The sequence below is a fragment of the Cyprinodon variegatus genome, unplaced genomic scaffold, assembly GCF_000732505.1.
Source record: "Cyprinodon variegatus isolate N-32 unplaced genomic scaffold, C_variegatus-1.0 Scaffold124, whole genome shotgun sequence".
Lineage (NCBI taxonomy): Eukaryota > Metazoa > Chordata > Actinopteri > Cyprinodontiformes > Cyprinodontidae > Cyprinodon > Cyprinodon variegatus.
In genome coordinates, this window is record NW_015150577.1 from 1,332,748 (window position 1) to 1,355,182 (window position 22,435).

General features: G+C 35.0%; 1 protein-coding gene across 1 annotated transcript; it reads right to left on the reverse strand.

The window, feature by feature from the left end:
• Positions 1–5,093: 5,093 nt before the first annotated feature.
• ehf (ets homologous factor) lies at positions 5,094–13,377 on the reverse strand. The gene is made up of 9 exons (XM_015375714.1): positions 13,212–13,377; positions 11,264–11,378; positions 10,587–10,844; positions 9,039–9,083; positions 8,893–8,931; positions 8,718–8,780; positions 8,591–8,635; positions 8,311–8,506; positions 5,094–6,147 (listed from the first exon to the last, which is right to left on the reverse strand). The coding sequence occupies exons 2-9, from the start codon at positions 11,337–11,339 to the stop codon at positions 6,048–6,050; spliced, it is 822 nt and encodes a 273-aa protein (XP_015231200.1). The 5' UTR covers positions 11,340–11,378; positions 13,212–13,377; the 3' UTR covers positions 5,094–6,047.
• Positions 13,378–22,435: the final 9,058 nt, after the last annotated feature.

Sequence of the window (22,435 nt, forward strand, 5' to 3'; positions counted from 1 at the left end):
TTCTACTGATGTACTGCCTCCTAGTGGGAAGAATGAAAACTCGTTTGCATGTGAAACATACTTATTGTAAAATGTTTAAACTGTACATTAATGTGATGAATAACATAATCTACTAATCTGATCTGGTATTACAGTATAACTATAAGTTCAACTTCCCCAAAAAGACCAACAAACTGGTTATAGACCAATCTCATATGTGCAACAGTGCAACCATGATTATTCTAGTAAATAATTTTCTAAACTTTGAAGAAGGTAATTATTTGAAATTCTCATATTTATTTATTGTATTTGAGTGTTTCAAATATTTATGTAATACTGTGTATTATGTAGGATTAAGTATTATGTATAATTTCTTATGTATAATTTATGGACATAAACAAAATATAGAAATTCATAACACGTGTCTACACACATTTTCATTCATACCATGGCCATGCGCCATGGCGTACATGAGTACAACTTTCGTTAAAATATGTACACACACCCATCTACAGTGACTAGGAGTGTGCTATTCATTGATGTTTACCTTTCCTTTATCATCTCATATGTTTTTAAGAAAACCAGTTAGAGCCTTTTTTCCCGGACAGTGTCATCCTTGGACGTTAGACATTTATCGAAATGCATGTTCATTTAATGTTTCTTTAAGCATGTAAGATTTTGAAATTTAGATAATCTCTGTAATGATATCTATCTTAAGCTGGTCTGGTAGCTGTTTATTAGATGTCATCATCAAGACCAACCTGAAGGACTGCAGCCTTTTCTAAAGGCAGCCAGACGATCCACCTGCCAAGTGACTTATTCAACCCGGAGTCCGCGTGGTGGATGGACCCTGATGAGAATGTCACTTTTAACCTTATTAACTTATGTTCATCTCTTAAAGTTTGAAAGGTGGTGTGTAGAGAAAACCTCTCCTGTAAAATATTTGTACAACATTTAAAGAAGTTTTACTTATTCTTACTTATTTATATAAAGAAGGGGAGACCTTTGCCAGTCCAGGACCCATTAATGAACATTTGTTTATTGTTATTGACTTGCTGCATTATAATTGCTGTATTTTATTTTATTTTTTCATGTAAGTTAGATTGTTTTTCATTTAACTCTTTATTAAGTCACCTGGGATATAACACCCTGGCCTTTTTAGCTTGTCTTTGTTATTTTCATCACCCGCATATATACATTTACCACAGACCAGCTCACTCTGATGCTGAAAACGGTGAGAGCTTTTTGTGCGTCTGTATTTTCTTTGAGTTTGAACTGTAGTCAGATGTCTGGTTAAGTGACTGTGTGAGTGACTGTGAGCACAAAAAATAAACAAACCTGTTAATTTTTATGTTTGAAATTGTGCAAGATCAGAGAATTTCATTTAATAGTGGACAAGTGTAGTTATGAATCTCATAAATTGAGTCTTATAAATTATCCAGATGGCTCTCTTCTGCTAGTAATGTTTTCGGGTTTTTATTAGTATTTGTTAAATGTATTAAAAATATATTTTTATCAGCTCCAAAAAAGAAATACAAATAGAATACACAACAAACAACCAGAGGTTTTCCTCTGTTTTGTCTTGAATGATAAAGTATTCATTTATTTTTGGTGCACTGCTTAAATGTATCAAAAGCAATGTTGCAAACAGAAAATAAACACCAAACCCTCTCAGCATAATAGAGAAAAAAACATAATAGTAGGAAATTTACTGGCAACAGTTTTAAAACAGATTAGAGGTTGTGTGTCCTTGTTGTTAGAACAAGGAAACTACAATATTAAATTATTGTTAAGGCAACAGGGGGAAAATTCACATTATTGGAAACTTAAAAAAAATAACCACCAAGCAGGAAGGAACTAATTCAATTTTCACAAGAACAAAACAACAAAAAAATCCGACGTGTCAAAAAAAAACAAAAAACAATAATAACTTCCTCATACTTTAACACCTCAGAGAAATGCAGACAGGATGTACCTGAAAGTAACAGCAAAGTTTCTCTATATATTACTTAGAGCATATCATGCTGTAACATGTCTCAGAGAAGGTAATTAGGTTTAACTTATCCATGACACATATGTTATGCTGAAACCATTCCATTAAATGTTATTACAGTAGTTATTAGCTTGGCTGTGGCCAGTGTTCTGTGACATACTCCTATCCTTTAATAAGTAGGGCTGCAGTGAGGCAGCTCTGATCCATCCAGGTCACAGTCAGAAATCAGGCCCTTACTGCTTTATTTGAGTGTGAAAGGGGGGAGTGATAAGAGAACCTGATAAGATGGTACATAGTATCTGCTGAGAGAATACAATAGCTCCACTGAGCAGGATCTCTGATACAAAATCCCTGCAGTCGTCCTGCCCGTGCTCAGGCTATCTTTGATCACTTCCTTGTTCTTCCTCCTGCAAGAATCTGATTGGATTAATGTACTCCCTTTTAAATGATATAATAGCTTTGTGCAGCTCATTCAAATCTACTACGATTTTCTGATGAGGTAAGATAGAGACTCTTGTGGGAAACTTTTAAATGTTTTAAATTCAACACACTGCTTTCATAGTCTAGTAAAATGCATAAGTAGGGTCAATGGATGTACACTAGGGTAATAAATTATGATTTCAATTCAGTTTAATACAACAAAATAGCATATAACCACAATGAAATACACAGATTTCCATTTAATGATCATGCAATGTTATCTTTTTTCCTCATATATATTATAACCGGTTTGAGTGGATGTTTGCATGCGTGACCTCAGTGCCTTCTGCAGATGCCCTGACACCAAGCTATAGCTGACTCAATACATGTTCTGCTGGTTTAACGGTGCCTTTCTGATTTTATATCAACACAATTTCCTCTCTCAGTTTCAGTTGGTTCCTAAGAAACCTTTAAATCTTAAACATTTGATTGAGATTCATACATATACAGCATGAGGTATGATAAAGCTTAATTCCAATCGGATGCCATAGGGCTTTAAACATGCTCACAGAATCAGGATATGTAAAGCAAGGGCTCATGTTCAGCAGACAGTGGTCTGTTAGGAAAATGAAGCTCTTGTCTGTAGAGGTTAGGTCAGTCGATTTTATTTGCCTATAACTGCCCATTTATCTTCAGTTAGTCACATAAAATACTCCCCCGCATAACAGCTCCCAGCTGCACTCAGATTGCTGCAAACTGAAACTAAGACCAGATTTTTAAACTTCAAGTCTTTACATGGCCTAAAAAACGTTAGTTACCCGTTTCATTTCTTTGCACTTTAGTATGCAGGTAATCATGCGGAGCACTAACTGAACATATATGGTTTATGAGAAACAAACATTTCATAAAAAATTTCAGGCAAATTACAAATGGTACAGGCAGCACTTAATGTACATTTTGTTGATAGGAGCTGAAACTTGGTTTGACAAATACCATTCAACAGCTTTCAGCTTCTGCTGATCCTTATGTACAATATAGAAACAAACAAAACACTTATGTAACTTAAGCATTTAAAAATAATCCTGTTTTACAATCATAATTTATCTTAAAATTGTACTAAGGCACTCATCATCAAAATAAGAAAGATTAAAATGCCAATTAAGAAAAGGGTACATGTGTTTTGATCTTTATTTTTATATTTATTTTTTGCTCTTATTTATTGCTCACTATGGTGCTAGTTTTATCTTATTTTTATTACAGCACACATCGAAGACAATTTCTCATATTGTAAAGTATTATCAAATCTAATCTCTTATAGAATTAATCCCCTTGTTACCACAACATAGCTTTCTTAAACATGCAAACAGGTGCAAAGGAATTTTTTTTTCTCCACGAGCATCACATGCTATTTCCAAGTCCATCTGTTTCTCTTGAGGAATGCTAGGGAAAATATTTTTATGTTCTACCAACACAAGACTAGAAGTGTGACATTTTCTAATCTCTAATGTGACTTTAACTAGAATCACATGTTTTTGTAAGATGAAATAAAAACGTAACTTTTCAATTTTTTACACTTAGTGGGTTTGGAAAATAAAATAAAAACACGGGTCCTTAGTGTGACTGCCAGAGGGATGATGATTGAAAAAATACAACTAAATTTTTCTTTTTCATGTATTGTTCAACTGTGAACATGTCAGAGATGATTACGTTCAGCCTCCTTGCCAACAAGAGCTATATATATATATATATATATATATATATATATATATATATATATATATATACACATACCCGGGTCCCCAGGGACCACCATCCTGCATGCTTTAGATTACAGCAAAAATAATGCATGGCCTCCACTGCATGCACAAGGTATAGAAGCCTGTTAATCACCAATTCATTTATTCAGTTGTGTTGCATCAAGGACACATTCAGGACAGGGCTGGGCTATGGAGCAGGGTTAGGAACTACTCTACTTAACTAAGGTAGGACTATACTCTGTGGCAAAGACAGATTAAATAATTTTATAGGCTATTTATGGGTCTAATTGGGGCTCATTTCTAATTTTCTTACTGTTTAAAATAAAATCTTAGAGTGCAGCATGAAAGAAGAAATAACAAGCTGTTATAACTCTGTATAACAACACAGAATTGGAGCAATAGGAATGCGATGGATATGGACTATAATTTGAACAATGGCCTGCCTCATGTATATCAACAATGTGACAATCAGCAGCCCTGATTTGACAATGTAATCCTGAGCATGCTCAGCCTTATTTACACTTCTAGGATACAATTTGTTTTAATGTACTTGTGAATTAAATAAAATCAAAACTGATTTCTTAAATAACGACTGCTTTCCCCTGCAGGGTTAACTAATCTGACCGCCTTTCAGATATTGCATCTGGTTTTATCAAAGAAGAAATATGTTTTGCCATTAATAATTATATTGCATGTTCCTTCGACTGGCAATATTATAACAGGAATTTGTGAAATATTGAACTAAAGAGTGAAAACTAAAGAAACCGGTGAACAAGAACAACTTTGAAGACAAAGGCGAAGATAATGACTCCGTGTAGTGTCAGTAAATGTCACACTATGTAAAGAAGGGTCCCAAATGCCAGATAAGTCAGGGAAAAGATTAGACATGAATTTGCTTGCGAACACAGGCCAAAGAAAGAAGCCTTTTATTGACAGTGCTTTTATCTGGAGGCCAATCAAGGACCAGCCATTTGTCAGCTGTCTGCTGGAACCAGCTTGGGCACGCAGAGGCAAACAATTTACCACGTGGCATTTCACAGTGTCAAGATTAAACAAAGGGATCCTTCGTTATCATTGAGCACAGCGCATTTCATACACGAGCTTGTAACAGATCCAGAAGGAAAAAGATGGTAAACTGCTGTTATTAACCACAGTCAGATGCACATTAGTCAAGTTTTCTCAAAAATTGCTACAATTTGCATCATACCTTTTGGTTAATATAATCATGTCTTTGACTACAAATTTTGTCTGACATTTAACAGCACATCAAACTCCTTAAAAACACACATGGAAGAAATAAAAACGGTTACAAACTTTATTGTATGAAACTTCAACAAACACATTCAATTCTTTTACAACTAAATAAAAGCAAAGCATTTAATGAGGAAATACAAGCTTTACATGTTGTGTAAATATTAACATTTTACCTTTAATATCTTCACTGCACTGTGCTTATGGGATTTTCTAAGGCACGGTTACATTTAGTTTTATCTTTATTAAATGATCTAGCATGCTCCCCAAAGGACACTTCACAGTATCAGTGTCAAAACATGTAACGTATGCCTGTGTATGCTTTGACAGCTATGTCAACATGTGTTTCTTTGGGACTTGCGTTTTCATTATTGTTTTCATTAAGAAAAAAAAAAGCTTCACTCTGTTTATTGCTACCGTTTCTAGTGCTTTTTGTTTAGCTTTTTTAATTTCATTTCATGTAAACACCTTTTCGTAAAGGATCTCAGTGCAGTATCAACTCAATGAGGAAGGCAATAAGATAAAGCAAATAAAAGTAGGAAACACTTGTAAACAGCTTCAACAAACATATTTAAAAAGGCAAATAAAAAAAAAAAACGTTAAAATGTGACAATTTTGCATAAAAAACATATTTGATAATGACATTATCACTTCTCTGCCTCCCTCCAGCCTCTGGCATTCCTTCCGAACTTGTAAACCAGTCTGCGCCCATCTACTCGCTCTAGGATTTCTCTCTTGTAATAATATCTGTAACAGAGACAGTAAAAAAAAAAAAAAAAAATTCAGATATAAAAAAATGTCTACATTTTTATTTTTTCTCATGTATTTTAAAAACATGTCCATCTTTTACATCTAAACTGCCGGTTCAATTCTCTTGCTCTCACAACAATATGCTTTTTTTTTATAGCAAGTCCTTCCTGTTACACTGACGTAAACATTTCAACTGCTTTTTATTTTCGCTGTTAAATTATAAGATCTCTGATGTTGTCAAAAAAAAAATAAATTACTGTGTGGTAAATTCTGTGTGCAGGGGAGAAATGTATGAAAAACAATTATTTTCCATCCATTTGAAGCTGACGTCACCTAAAAGTTTCAGTGATTAAATGTCAAGACAGAGGAAAGGATGCAGTGTTTGTGAAATGTTGATTCAACATTATGCATCTGTTACACAACCAGGTTTGATCTAATAGTTGTACAATTGGACCGTCATTTGACAACATTCTTGCTGTTTGCCAGTGAAACACGTCATTAGAAAAAACAATGGTGCTAAAACGAGCTAATTTTCCCATAAATGCAAAAGCAAAAGAAGTGAAAGAAGACAAGACAACTATGTTGCTATTTCCATCTTTCCAGTAAGCCTGTTAATTATCTTAGTTCACTTCCTCATTTCCCAATCGTATTTATTTTTCCTTTTCAAAACAGTAACATCTGATTACAGAAATGTAAGACGGTCGGTCAGTTTGTCAATATTTTTTTAAATAAAGAAGTCCAAGGTGCGAAATTAGAGTTTAACAGTTATTTTGTTATTATACATTTAAATAGATAAAAAAAATTGAATAAAAAGTTTGGTGGCTGGCTAGTTCAAGTGGGAAACTAAAGTGGTAAGTCACCCGTCCTGCAAACAGGAAGCCTGGGTTAGTATCCCAGCTGGGACTTATGAGCTGCCAGTGTGGGTCCTTAGGCAAAACTTTTCACACTATGTCTGCTTAGGGCAGTGGCAGCCTGCTTGGAATCTTGAGGTTCTGAGTTCAAGCCCCACTCCCACGGACTGCCACTTTGGGTCCCTAAGCAAGACCCTTATCCCCCACACTGCTCCCCAGACGCCCCACCACAGCAACCCACTGCTCCACAAGGGGATGGGTTAAATGCAGATAGTTCATTTCGTTGGTCTGTACTTGAGACAATGGAATGACAATAAAAAGCTGAAAAAAAAAATGTTTCCACATAATTACTCAGATAATAGATTGAGGAAATAATTAGAAACTACTGCAGTTGTCTCTGAGTATGATACAATAAATTCCATTTTTACTCATTTCATACTTACCTGTGATCTGTGATTTTATCTAATGAATTTACATGAAATAAATATTTTTGGCAATTTTGGGCTCTGATTATTATGTTTTTTTTTTGTTTGGGACTCTAAAGATACAAACTGCAAATTACCCAACAACACCAAAATCAATTCAAAAACCAGCCAATATTTCCTTCAATGAAATATATAATAATAATAATAATAATAATAATAATAATAATAATAATAATAATAATAATAATAATAATAATAATAATAATAATAATAATAATAATCTCTCTCTTAAGGCCTGGACCATTTTTTACATATTATAGTTGTTATTGAACTTTCTGACAAATGGAAACAAAAAAACATTTTTCTATTAGATTAGATAGTTTTTTATTAGATTAGATACTTTAATTGCATTATTTGTGATATCTTAGGCATTTCTGTATAATCTTTTATGGGTTTTTTTTTCACTGCATCTGTCTGATTTTGTAATACAAGGTTTTCAAGAACAAAAAAATTACACTGATGATGCACAGGTCTCAAAAACGAATGTATCAATTATGATACACTTCGCTTTAAAGGGTAAGTTTTTAAGTTCTTGGTTTGTATAATATGATAAAAATACTTCAATTAGATTTGTTTGTCCTTTGAGCAATACAAGTATATAAAATGGACAACCTAGTCATTATCAAATACTCTCTGCAGTGATGGGAACAACCAGACAAACCAAAACAAAAACTGTAATCCATTGGTTGTTTAAAAAAAATCATATGAAAATTTATTGATTCTCTCTGCAGTCTTTCCCACAGTCTTGTCTTAGTGTGTTTATGATATGCAAACATGAGGTTTTATATTTGTGTTGCAACATTCATAAACATGTGTGGCTTTACCTCATTGCACGACTTAGTTTCTCATAGGTCATGCTACTGTTGTTCTTCTTCTTTCCCCACAACTGAGCCACAGCCTCAGACTTCAGGAAACGAAATACCCCCTCCGTCCGATCTTCCCATTTGATCAAACCAGGGTTTCGCTCTGGGTTCAGAAGAATGTCCCTTATGAATTCCCACAAGTGGGTCCCTCTCGGGTCATTTGGGACAGAAACAAGAGGCAGTAAAGCAACTGATCTACATGCAGTAAATGAAACTGTAATCTTATAATTTTATAACTTACTGTGTTTTTTGACCTGATGACTTCGACTAAAAGACCGTTTAATGTCTGAAAGAAGGGATTTAAACATGGTGAGCTGCTGTTATTCATCAGTTAGCTCCTATGTTACAAAAACCATGTTTTTTCTTACCAGGACTAGAAGGCGTGGGAGATATATTGGGAGCAAGAGATGGAACTGTATGATCATAGATCTCTGTTAAAAGAAAGAAGAGAAAAAACACACTAAAATTTTCAGTCTGGCAACTCTTTGGATTACAGGTATTTCTGGAGGGCAATCATAATCAGAAAAGACATATTTGCTTTACCTCCGGGTGTATAGCTGACATCTGGAAATGGACATAAATCTGATGGAAAATGGTTAAATGTGAGAGGATAGAGCATTATTGGGAATCAGCTAAATAGCCTTGAGCAAATCTTTCCACATTCCCTGAATGCTGTTTTTCCAACTTACTTTCATGTTTGAGCTCCAACTGTCCAATATCGACATGGTACTGGCCTGGACAAGGCAACAGGAAATACATGTTAGAGCAAACATAAAGTGTTCTGCAATACTTAGAGATTAACCCCATTTTTGACTGGACATCTACCAATATCATTTAATGCAGTTTTTGAGAAGTTATGGTTTCTGTGTCAGACTTTAAGGAAATCCCATAAAAAAGGCTGAGGAATCAAGCATGAATAAGTACCCAATTTGAGCCATCTGTGATATTTCGGTCTAACTGCTGTTTATCTTTTACAGCCTATACTGCTTATTCCACATCATTTACTAAGGCTCGAATGCTTTACTACAGTGGTACAGAATAGAAACCTTTAAAGGTGGAATTTGATTAAAAACATTAAGTTAAGATATAAAAAACAGCAACAGAAATAAAAACCGATGCAACCAAATCTCTTGTGAGATATCACCACAAAACTTGAGGCTTGATTTTAGTTGCTCTTTAGATGCTCTTATATTGGTTTATGTATTTTGACAAAATATGAAATCAAACTAAGAAACAGCCTACTTATTTAAGATGAGTTTTACTCTGTTTGCAAGCTTTAAAAAAAATCCTGAACCTAGACTCTGCTGAGTGAACTGAAGCTATCAAAAAGTGCCCCAAGCGGTACGCAAGGTACCCTGAGATTACATGCAGCTACACCAGAAAAACGCATTTCCAGGAAAAAGTGGGTGAAATGAGTTAAATTTTCAGAGTTTATTCACTGAGCCTAAACATTTTTGCTCTGATAGATGGATGGATGGATTTCTGCGTGACAAAACTTCTGAACCTAATTGCATTTTTGTTGGAGCAGTCTGTTTTGAACTCGGTATACCCCAATCCATATTTTGAGCAATGCATACCCATCCATGCTATAAGGTACATTGTTTATAAGTACAAAATTGACAACCAGTGTATGAATAATTTAAAATGTAGAAGAATTTAGCTGCGTTTTTCAGTCAGTAAAAACAATAGCAGGGCTTAAGTTTCATTTTACTTTCTTTGTAAACTGGAGGTTAAACCTGTTGTACCAGGTATCCTGGTGCTGCTTGCATTAGGAGTAGTTTTATCTTGAGATGGCAGATTAAATATGATCTGTTTTTCTCTTTTGTTTCATAACAGACATAAACATTAATTATTGAAAAAGCTTTGTTTGGTAGAAGTTACACATGACAGAAGTTAAAGGCTAAATGGCGATTCCTTGAATCTGCAAATGTCATGTTTCTTTGTAAACTCTAATTAAAATCAATAAATGATTCATTTTCTGCTCTTGTTTTCATTTACAGATCGTGATTTGTCAGACAAGCGACTCCAGAAAGAGAAAACAACAAATCTATCATCTCTCTTTGTTTTAAGTAGTCCAGTATCACGCAGCGCAACCCCTGACCGACTTCTTGATCCCTTCTCAGCTTCACTCATCGACACACTGTCCCACACACAGCTCTGATTACACAGCCTCTCTTTTATTGGTAGTAATGATCTTCTTTTTTGCCCAATCGATCCTCTCTCTATCTCATACCCACCACCTGATTTGAGCTCTGTGATGCTGTTGTAAAGAATGTGTCCCACGCTGCCAGCAGCACGGATGAAGTCATGGTAGTTCAGGCTGCAAAGCTGATGGCCGTCCATGTCAAAGTTTTGGAAGGGAATACTGGAGGCATCAATCTGGTGGATATCCATGATCTGCTGCAGCCACTCCCACACCTGGTACTTGCTCCAGAACTGAGGCTGGGAGTCGTGGGGCCACAGGCGACTTGTGTAACCAGACATCACCAGTGGACCTGGACATAGACATCAGTAATTATACAACAACAACAAAAAAACAACCATTAATGTTATTTACAGTTTTATAGAATCATTAAGTAGGAAAATATATTCAACTGTTATGTCAATAATAAATCTAAAATGCAATTAAATAAAAGAGTTCTTCAGGCATTTCTCAGTGAGGTATCTTTGATTCTTTTCCTTGAGTTTTTTCACAACGGCTTGCCCACCAGGTAGGTAATATATCATTGCTGAATGATTTTCATTCAGTATACTAACAGCAGAGGGATAGATTGTATTAGAGAGCATTTAAAACTTCAGTCGGAATATTTTACTAGATTTTCTTCACAATTTGATCAAACAATTGCTGTACCCAATGCCTGGAAAGATTAATATTGATTTCATTTTTACTGACAGGGCAGGTAATTGTCCTTACCGTCATGATAAGGGTTAGTAGGTACCCAGTTGGAGGTCAGAGGGCTTTCCAGGGTAGATGACGGAGTTATGCTCATATTGCAAAATCTAATCTCTGTTGTAGCATGGCCCAGGATCTAGAGTAAAACAGGAGATTAATATAACTAACAGTTAAAGAATAAAGTTCATAATATTAAAGTCACTTTTGGGTTATGTCTCCACAGCTTAGAAAAGAGGTATTGTTGCGCAGGTTGTCTTGCAGTTTCAGTAGAAAATTTGCCACAGAAAAGGAGGAAAACAGGATTAACAAGACGGAGGTACAGCCATTTTAAAAGCAAATGAATGCACAGATCATCCGCTGCATGTTAACTGCGAATGTTGCTGCGATCATTTATAAACACAATGTCTAAATGTCTGCTTGGGATTTTTATATTTGTGTGGTGTAAAAGAAGGTCTATTTGTGGTAGTTCTAAATCATAAACAGCACCGTGCCACCAAAAATTGCACACATGGAAAAAGCTCTTCTTCAAAGTATTATTTCAAATTTGCTCATTGCTATTTATGATGGGAATCACCGAGGTTAATTAAGCACTATGCCCTATTTCTTTACATAAAGCTGCATAATCAAGTTGGTACATTACATACAAATGAATATTTTTCAAGAGCACCAAAAGCTGTGGCATAAAGCATCCTGTGTCTGGATGTGCTGTACAATTTGTATGCACTGTGTAAGCAAATTTATCTGTTGGGTTTTACTTCTTGAAGGAAGTTCATTTGTTTATGCACAGCATAAAAACAGTTCAATTTGGAACCATTATTAGGAATGCCTCCCCTTTGCACAGCTCGATTTCAGTCAAAGTGCTCCAATTAACATTTCCATAACAACTGTTTTCTTTTTTTATTGGAATGGATTTTATCAACTGAGCAAACATTCCTTCTTAACAGTTACAATGTTTTTCAAGATTTTGTTTTCGTAAGTTTTTTTTTTTTTTTTTTTTTTTATGAAACAAGCAAATAAAAGCATGTTTAAGACTTAACTCTGAACATATTTGCATGTGATGCAAATATACTTGTATCAGAATTTCACCACCTCCACTGTTTTGGTGGCAGAAGTTGTGGATGTGCACAATGGCTGACTTGTAGCTTACATGGATCACTGTTAATATTGAATTTTAACCGTGGGTTGCTGTTACAAGTCTAACAAGCGCTGCATTCTTGAGATATGAAGCACACAGTTACTCATTACCTATTTTAATAATGGCACTGTTAACGTGAACAGGTGCTTCACAATCTGCTGTCTGTGTTTGTAGTTGTGTACCCACAGGACATTTTCCAGCACTTATAAAAATAATATAATTAGTAGTGTAAAGACTTTGAAATTTGACAGTCACCTACTTTGTAAATTCATGTTGGTCCCTGACCTATTTTAAGCAACTGCACCATAAAATATAAGTCCTACTATATTGTTATACTTTTATTGTAGGTGTAAAACAAAATTACACCAAGCCTCATTATTCTCCATGATCTCAAAGGCAGTAAATGAGGAATAAACCATATCATTCACTCACAAATTTTAAAATATATATATATATATATATATAAACCTTTAGTGTTATGACTCAGGTTACTGTAACCTGAGTCATAGAAGTAGATTACAAATGTTCCAGGATTGTACGTTAGAGAGTATTTAGCCTTCTCTGAAAAATTGCAAAACAAAGATGGTTTGCATTCATTTTCACATTCCTCTAATGTAGGCAGAGAAGCTTGCAGAGTTTCCAGGCCTCTTTTTAGCGTCCCCCACATGGTTTATCAGGTATCATAGAATCCCCAATTTATTCATTCTTAGTAGTTATAGTAAGCTTAATTAAGTTGCAGGAGTGTAAACACAAGTCACACACAGAAAAACACACCTCATGAGGAATTTAAAATAACTTGTAGTTATCTTGATAAAGACTAAGTTTGACACATACCAGAGTAGAACAATGAGGCCCTACTGGACCAAGCTGAGAGAAGTCCCACGTAGGTTCTCTGCTGGTCAAGGTGGATAGATCAATACAGCTTCTGGTGATTCTAGCTCTGTGGTGTTGTTGCGCTGAGAGCTGGATGAAGTTGGTCGTCCTGTTTCTCAGCGCTTTGAATCAACAGATGCAGAGTCTCTACAGGTGTTATCCCACCACTATGGGAATTTTTATTAAAGTTAACTTCCTTGTACTGCTTTGATTGGCTCCCTACAAGTTCATACAAGGTTGTTATTTGCATAATATCCACCCACCCCCATGCACACACACACACACACACACACACACACACACAAGATAACTTGTACATTCCTCACTTGCACGTTTCTTCTCACACTCTTTACCAAACAGGGTGAAGAGGTAAGTTCGCTTGAGTTCATTTTCACTCAAGCAAATTAATTCACTCTTACAAGACAATTTATAAACACTAACACACATACAGACAATGTTTTTTTCCAAGGATTTTTATGGGTTAAGATAACTGTTAATAAAAATGTATGCATAATTATCTGAATTTTTAAATGTCAGTCATGGAATACAGGTTTATTTACTCTTTGTAGTTGTGCAGGTCCAGCAGATTTCGAAACAGCTTCTTCCCCACCATCAGACAGCTGAACTGTTGAAAAACTCTAAATCATGTGCACCAAACTGACATCACCAAACCAAAACACTGCAAAGTTGCACCATATATATTTAATTTTCTCCCACACTGTTTACATTTGATCACCGCTGCACCTTAAGAAATGGAAATGTCATGAGAGAGAAAAGTTCAAATCAGAAATTTACAAACACAAATCTACAGACCCAGATGAAGCTGTTAATCAACTGAACATTATATATTTGCTGTAATGTTTTCAATACCTGCGCAGTATGGTGTGCAATCGACAGCACCCTTCTCATCTTATCATCATCTCAATCTTGTCATTTAGGTGAGGGAAGAACAACTTTCAGCAACACAATCTAGGATTATTCTCATAGATTGAGGATTCATACTTGTATTTTTGTAAAGTTGTTACTTTGTAACCTGTATCCATAACATTGAAACTTTTATTTTCACAGATGTAACATTTGATGTGACGTGTACTTATGATACAACTCTTAAAGCTATTCAAATTATTGATCTATATTTAAAAATTCAGAAGCCATTCATTTTATTTTGATTTACCTTACTCTATAGACTTTGCATTGACTTCCCTTTATTTCTATGCCCCCAACCTGACATTCAGCCTAACCCTATCTATTGCCATAACATACCATTTGTCGTAAAATCAACCTCCTACCAAGGAAGGGAACTTTCACTTATTGCCAAAAGCGGACTGCTCCCCACAAGGACTTGTAAGAGCCTAGAGTGTATGCATTTTGTTGGAAGTTAGCCTTACAGTTTCCCTACAAGAACAGGGTAACATTTATGATCAACAAACACACCCACACACATCCAAATTTGTTGTGTTTCCCCACAAAAAATTGATGATTTACTTATTTAGGCTGCTTACATGGTTGCTGAAGTAAAGTTAAACAAGAAAAAAACATTATCTTGTATACTTTGCCATAATATCTGATTTTCTTATAGCCTGATGAAGCTGACAGGCTGATTTGGCTAATTGAAAATATTCATTTAAACATGGGACAATAGATTATAAAAAACTGTGTATCTTTGTATAGTTGTGTACTAAACACACAATCAATTATGATTAAAAAAAATAGCAATTATATCAAAATTAGTGTAAAAATAGGCCTGATACTTGCAACAATAAAAAAAAAAAACATTATTAGGAACAGGAATATTAACGGACAATGTCAAAATTACAATTATGATTTATGTTTTTTATCACCATTATCATCATTAAATAAACAAAAACAAAACCATAATAATGGATAAACATCACTACCCCTCATGAAGACGTACAGGATAGATTTGGACAGTAGTACGGTTCATCTCAACAGTTCAACTCCACATGCAGACACATAGGAACTCTTCCTTTTAGTTTTAACTAACTGCATTTTGATGTTTGTGTTTTGTCATGAAGTATGACTCCAATTTCTCTGGCTAAAAAGATTTTGGATTTTAAATGGCAGTAAAACTTTGTTAGCATAAACATAATCAGTGCTGCGAGATAAAGAACCAAATTCTGAAGTTTCAGTCAACTAAAATGCAAAAACAAAGAATTTGTATTGTCCTGATTACATTGGAGGACAAGAGAGTTAATTTCTTATTTCTTTTGAAAGTAGCTTAAATTACATTGTAGAAAACATTAGAAGTTGAGGTTTTGAATTATCAGTAATAATAATTGTTCACATTAACAAACACCACACAGTTTCTGATGGACTTGTTGCAAATACAGTTCATGTTATTAGCATCTTCCAGCTGTGATTACGACTTTATATAAGTTTTATTCAGGTTGACTTAGAGCAAAGGACCCCTAAACTAACTCCAAACACAATTCAATTCAGTTTATTTATATAGCGCCAATTCAGGATACATTTCATCTCAAGGTCATTTACAGAGACAAATGAAGCAGATCATACAGTCTTTCTAGAAAATGCTACTTTTTGCATCTTTTGAATGATCACAGCACACCCCTACAGAGATGTGGTGTTGCACTCCACAGTGATTTGAGGATTAATTAACTCTCTCATGTCTGCTTCTTTCTATTTTTCGTGACACTCTTGTGGGGTTCACATCAGAGAGGAAACTATCATGGCTGCCCTTGCCCAAGGACCAGAACTCCAGACTGACCAAAGATAAGTGGACCTGATGGCTGACATCAGATTCAAATTGCTGCAAAATAGACAGTTTGAACTATTTTTTCTTTGAGTTTCAGGACTTGCAGATGCTTGGAACAGGCTGGGGGTTTGAAACCCCTGATGGGTGCCCATAGAACAAAGAAACCTCTGATGTGGAGCCTCCCCCTAAATTCTGAAGGAAAACTCAAGCCTTCCAAACTGAGATACAGAGGATGCAGGTCTGGCACACAAGTCAGAGAGTTTATAGTTAAATGATTTGTTTCTTTGATGATTACTGAACATTTTATTTGTTTTCTGTTAGGTAAAAATATTCTAACAGGTTGAAATACATACCATGCTGATAAGTTTTGAGCTGTTGTTTAAAAAGAAAAATAATGACCAAAAGGTTTAAACACTAATATAAGGTTAATATCCATGTGTTTTCTCATTTGCTCATTAGACTTTGATGACCAAATTATGATTAAAAGTCATTTCCTGGGACTCCTCATCTTTGCTAACTGATAGCTCAATCAATGATGGTTAAGAATCAATCAACTGAAGGTTATTGATTTCTGACTAAGCAAATCGTTTCAAATAATGCGTTATGTAGCTCTTGGATTTGCATAATGGATTGGTGTAAACAAATTCCCATTGATCTAAATGAATCAAAAGATAAAATACAAAAACTTTGCTAAACTGTGATATTGTTACAGTACATATTTTTCAACAATGTTTTTCCTTTTTCTTTGTGTACATAGTAGCGTAGTGTAATTGAATTTCCCCAATATAGTCAAGAGTCTTTATCAGAAATATATTTGACTTGAAGCTGAAGGATATTTGTTAATAAACTCTTACATTTTGAATGGACATTGTGTTGAATTTATTCCACAAATGTGAAGAGTTATCTATTTGACCATGTTTTGAGTTAGAGTTACAGTTTCATTTGTTGTTCAAACACATAGCCAGTAAGGCATGTGTTCACAAACAATATATGGCAATCTGAATAGTAACTAATTAAATAACATAATTAGCACCCTTACTGGGGTAGGTAATACGGATGTTGAAGTTGCAAAAAACCCATTGACTGAGCAAACAATATGCTTTCTCAAAAAAGAAAGCTTTAAGTAGAGTGTCTGCCTCATAGACTAAAACTGGCAGTTAGTTCCAATGTAGAGGATCCAGAAAGACCTGCTTCTGATTCTACTTTTAGGAATTCTAGGAAACCACTAGGCAACCTGCAGAGATAAGAGCGTTCTCTTAGAAGCGTAAGGAATAATAAGACCTCTAATATAACAGAGTTTTTTCTCGGGCTTTATAAATTATTATATTGTTTTAACAGGATGTCAATCAAAGGAATCTAAAACAGGAGAAACATTATCTCTCTTTTCAATTTTCTTTACAACTCTTGCTACAGCATTTTGAATCAACTGAAGGATTTTAACTACGGCTTGTTGACTTCCTGACCGTAAAGAATTATAATAGTCAAGCCTTGAAGTAATGGATACATAAATTAGTCCTTTCGTCATCAATCCGGTAGAAGATATTCATATTCTAAAAATGGAGAGTAGGGACCTGTTGGATGAGTTAAAAACAGAAAGGGATTTGTTGTTTCACAGTTTGGATGTGGGAAAATAAGGGTTAAATGTTCAAATGAGTTATAACTATTAACCGGCTTTGGATTAATCAATAAGTCAGACTGAAAGATTGTTGCTGCTCCTCCTAACCCAGATTTTCTAGGCATATGAACATTTGAACACTAACATAATCATCTTGTTGCAGCAAGGTTTCTTTAAGAAAACATAGTTCAATTTGATTGTTTTAGATTAAGTCATTGACTAGAAAACTTTTTTAAGAGAGAGACCTTATGTTAAATAAACCACATATAATTGTTTTAACCTTTTTCCCAAATGGAGTCATTTTGATCTTAACTACATATTAATGATTTACTCCTATCATCTTTTTCTAATTTTCTTTATTTTTTGCCTTTTTCAAAACCTGGTCTGGATGAGGTGATATGTATTAGTAGAAAAGCTGTAAAGGGGTCTGTTAAACTTCATCTCCGCTTTCTGACATGCATCCTGGTCTGTCAGTGTTTACTCTAATTTTACACTAACAACACTAGTTGTAGTGACTTCTGATCAGCGTAACTAGGTGTCATTACTGCCAGCCTAAATAACAGTCTTACTGTATTTAACCTTAGTAAAATTTAATACTCTACTTTTTACCAATTAAATATTTTTCTGTGTAATATTCCCAAGAGGCAGAGGCAGGATCAGTATCATAATTGAGATGACATCAAAGGATTTGTTTTAGATAATAGTGAAAAGTCTATGAAGAGAGGATAAAAGGTTGTTTGCTGAACCACTTGAGCAAAGTCAGGAGAAAAAAAAAAAAGAATTGATGCAAAACAAATAAATCCTATTTATTTATCGTGCAGTAATATTGATTTCATTTCCCAGAGCAATGCAATTGTATAGCATCACTCAAAGCCCTTAATATTTCATGGTTTTATAAAATAGAATAAAACAAGCATTGCACTCTTAAACTGCATTTTTCATTTTCCCAACTGGCTTAGATCAATCGCCTGCCCTCATTCCACAGGCTCTATGATCCCTGTTTGGGTGTCTCTGCAAACTCAAGCTGCACACGATTTGGAAGCTCTTCCTCTCAGAGTGTGTGTACCTCAGAGTCTTTCCTGCTGTTCCCTCTCAGAGGTAATGAGGGTTAGGATTATTATCTGTGAGACTTTTACCCTTCTCCTCATGTGCTCTACATCACTAAACGCCTAATTGTAACACCCAAAACGACTGATCCTTTACAACTTAAAAGAAATTCCCTCAACATGGAATTTCAAATGGGTGGCCTTTCAGGGTAATCCATATTTGCAACATAGATTTTACTTTTGTGTTCTTGCATCTTGGCATTGTTTTTATGAGGGGTTTGTAGGAGTGAAATGCCTTTGGGGAATAAAGGGTGACCTGAGTTGCTTAGGATATAGTCCTGAAATAAAACAGATTTTATGGTAGAAGGATTAAGTTAGTATTGATCAGCAAATAGAGGTCACACACTTCTTAATATATACAGTAGTTAGTCTATCTTTTTATCATTTTTTGTTTTACATTTATATTCAGATTTTTCATTTGCTTTATGTCAAAGACCTCTAGAGTTTCATTTTATGATTAATTGCTCTGCTTTTCTTGTTGTTCGATTCAGGGTGGATGTGGGGTCAACATTTGTAAAAGTCTTTCAGGAAAATAGCTGCAATAAAAAAGAGAGACGCAGAGTGGGAGAGATCAAAGTCTGTCATGTCGGCTTCACCCCGGGTGAGTCAGCCAACCAACACCGGGAGATAGCAGTAAAGGCATCCTCTCTGATATAGGAAAATGTCATTGAAAAGCAGCCTTTAGAGGCAATGCCATCTATTTTTGGGAGGGTTAAGCCAGTCTCCAATAATAGTTCCTGCTGATCCATTTATATAAAGGTTCATCATTTGCTTAGTGGCACTGGGACATATTAATGCTTTTTTTAAAGAATGCGGTCAGAAGTTCCACCATAACAGGAGGTTCTGTCAACACTGTCAGTCAGAGCAAGCAGACATGACAGGAGGAGGGTACAGTTGTCTGCTCCAATGAACAGTAGCTTATTAGCAAGAGTATGTCTATTACTGTCCCAGTTGCCTTCTCTCTTTCATTAACCGCTTATCACACCCGTTAGTGTCGTCTTTAATACTTCACATTTTGATTAGCATATGATCCATGGGGAAGGAAAGGGAAAAAAGCATTTTATTAGTGTCAATTATGGCTACAAATGACAATTTTACTGCCTAAATTGTGATTTTACGTTTCCCTCTTGTCAAAGAACAATGAGTGTGTAATTACAGTAATGAGAAGTGCAACAGAAGAAATGAATTATTCACAATCCTATTTTCTTTCTTGTCCTCTTTTACTCTGCCATGTCTTTTCAATCAGCACAAGTCTGGCTGCATTTATAATTATATGAGAAAACATGAGTTCTTTGTATTTCAACTGCTGTGCTGGGTTTGCAAGCTTGCCCAAAGGTGAAAAAAAATAAAACAAAAAGATGTTCTTACCTGCAAGGTGTTTAGGAGCATGACTATAGGTACTGCTTGAAGTGTAGATTTTTTTTCTGCCTATAGGTGACACTGTTGTCACATGTGCTGGTAGCCATCACTGAAATGAGGATCTGTGATGAGTGAGCAGCACAGATGTGATATAAGAAAGTGTGGGCGATGAAACATTCTCCCTGACAGTTATTGACTATGCTGCCCATGGATGGTACTACTCATACGGGTTACAGTTACAGTTCCTACATACATTATTAGCTTTTATAGGGAGGTGTAATACATGGTGGTGGGGGGGATTAAAAAAGAGACACTCGGGCAGCACAGATTGAAAGGGGTGCTTTGCCAATTTGTTGTGACAGCGCTGTGCTGTCATATTGGGTTTCCACAGGCAGTGGCAACTCCTTGTGTTTCAATTATCACCTCTGTAAAGTGGACCATCACTTGAGACCCTTCATCACTATCGCCGACTGCTTTTCCTCATGTCCTTAATAATACAAGTAAAAAAAAAAGGAGAGAGGCATTCTGTTTTACATAAAGCGCAAAGCCCTGGAAGTTACTCTTTTCAAACTTCAAGGTATGATATTAACATTTGATGTAAAAAACAGTAACATCTCTGGAGTAGCTGAGATCCCCACCTCTGGTGCACAGAAAAACATCAGTTGTGCACGCTATATATCCAGCTCTCATGGAGACAAGAATAAATGCATCGTGATGGAAAAACAGCAAATATGTGAAAGAACTTGCTTGTCCCATGTAACCAAAATGTTTTAATTTTTGCCTATACATGCAAGATTCTGTTGCACAAGTACGGTGAGGGTGCTGGGGAATAAATGTTGAGATAAATTACATAAGCAGGAAGAGGAAGGAGGGGAAAGAAAAAAACATTATTTATAATACAATATAATATAATATAATATAATATAATATAATATAATATAATATAATATAATATAATATAATATAATATAATATAATATATTATTGGAAAAGGGTATCACTGCATCGTTTTCTTTTTTTGCAGAAAGATTTTGTTTATTCTATTCTTTAGGTAATATACCTTTAGAACAATAAATATTAAAAATGTGGCTTGCAGATAATAAAAACCCCAAATTCTGTGTCTTTTAAAATGTAGTTATATAACAACATAACTAAAATGAAATATCAGGCCTCTAAAACATATGTTTAATTAAATGCACCAGGATTTTGTTGGGCTTCTTTTTGCATTAATTACTGCACCAATGTAACAAGGCTGCTGTTACAGCCGGTGGCAGTGCCAGGGTGTAACAAAAGCACAGATTGTTTTGATAGTGGTTTTGAGGTCATCTGCATTTGGAGGTCTGGTGTCTTTCATCCTCCTCTTTACATATATTATTCATGAGGTTAAAGTCAGGTGGGTTTGCTGGCCAGTCAATCCCAGTAGCAGTCTGGTCCATGAACTAGCTTCTGATGCCTTTGCCAATGCAATGAAGGGAGAAAAACTATTTTCAGTTTAAAGAAGCAACAAATGTTCTAAAATATGCAAGATGACTGTGTTGATTGTGGACTTTATTTTGACTTTAATCAATGTGGGTTCTAAGAGCCTCCACTCTTACTCCAGATGCTAGGACTTTGATTCCCCAATTAAATGTGAGCCCTGCTAGAAAATGACTTATGGTTACTCAACCACACACTTACTGCATTGACTACAATTTTAGTACCCTCCTTGTGTACTAAAGCTCCCCAACATTTTGTTTTATTTCCTTCACTCGCTTTCTCCTTCGTCTGAACTTTCTCTGAATATCATTACAGCACCCTGGGAACAAATAGCTTCTTTAGAAATGACCTTTTGTGAGGGGGCCAATGACTGCCATTTGGACATCTGTCAAAGTCAGCAGTCATTTCTATGAATCTTTAGATTACTGACCCAGACTAAGGGAGTATTTAGAGATCATTTGCAGGTTAATCATTTGATTAGTATGAATTACCATTAATTTCCAGAATAAAACTTTTCCAAAATATTTTATTTATCCAAATCAAATCCATCCACAAGAAATAAAGACTTAAAACGCCTTGAAATAGTTTCCTATATATTAATTCTACAAAATGTGATATTTTAACCTTTTTTAAATTGAAAGAAATAGTTTTTTTCAATTTTCCAATTTTGTGAAATGCTGGTACAGCAACATGTTATCAAAGTAGAACTCCATGTGTTATTTATTTCTATGGGACTTTTTCCACTCCATAATCACTGATTTCAAGGAGTATTCCTTAATCTTTAATCTATTTTATAGTTTGGTATTTTCTACAGTATTTTATCAGTTCATTAATCATTGCTAGATTTTCATAAAAGCCAAACTTTATTATTAAAATCACCAAATATTAAAAATAT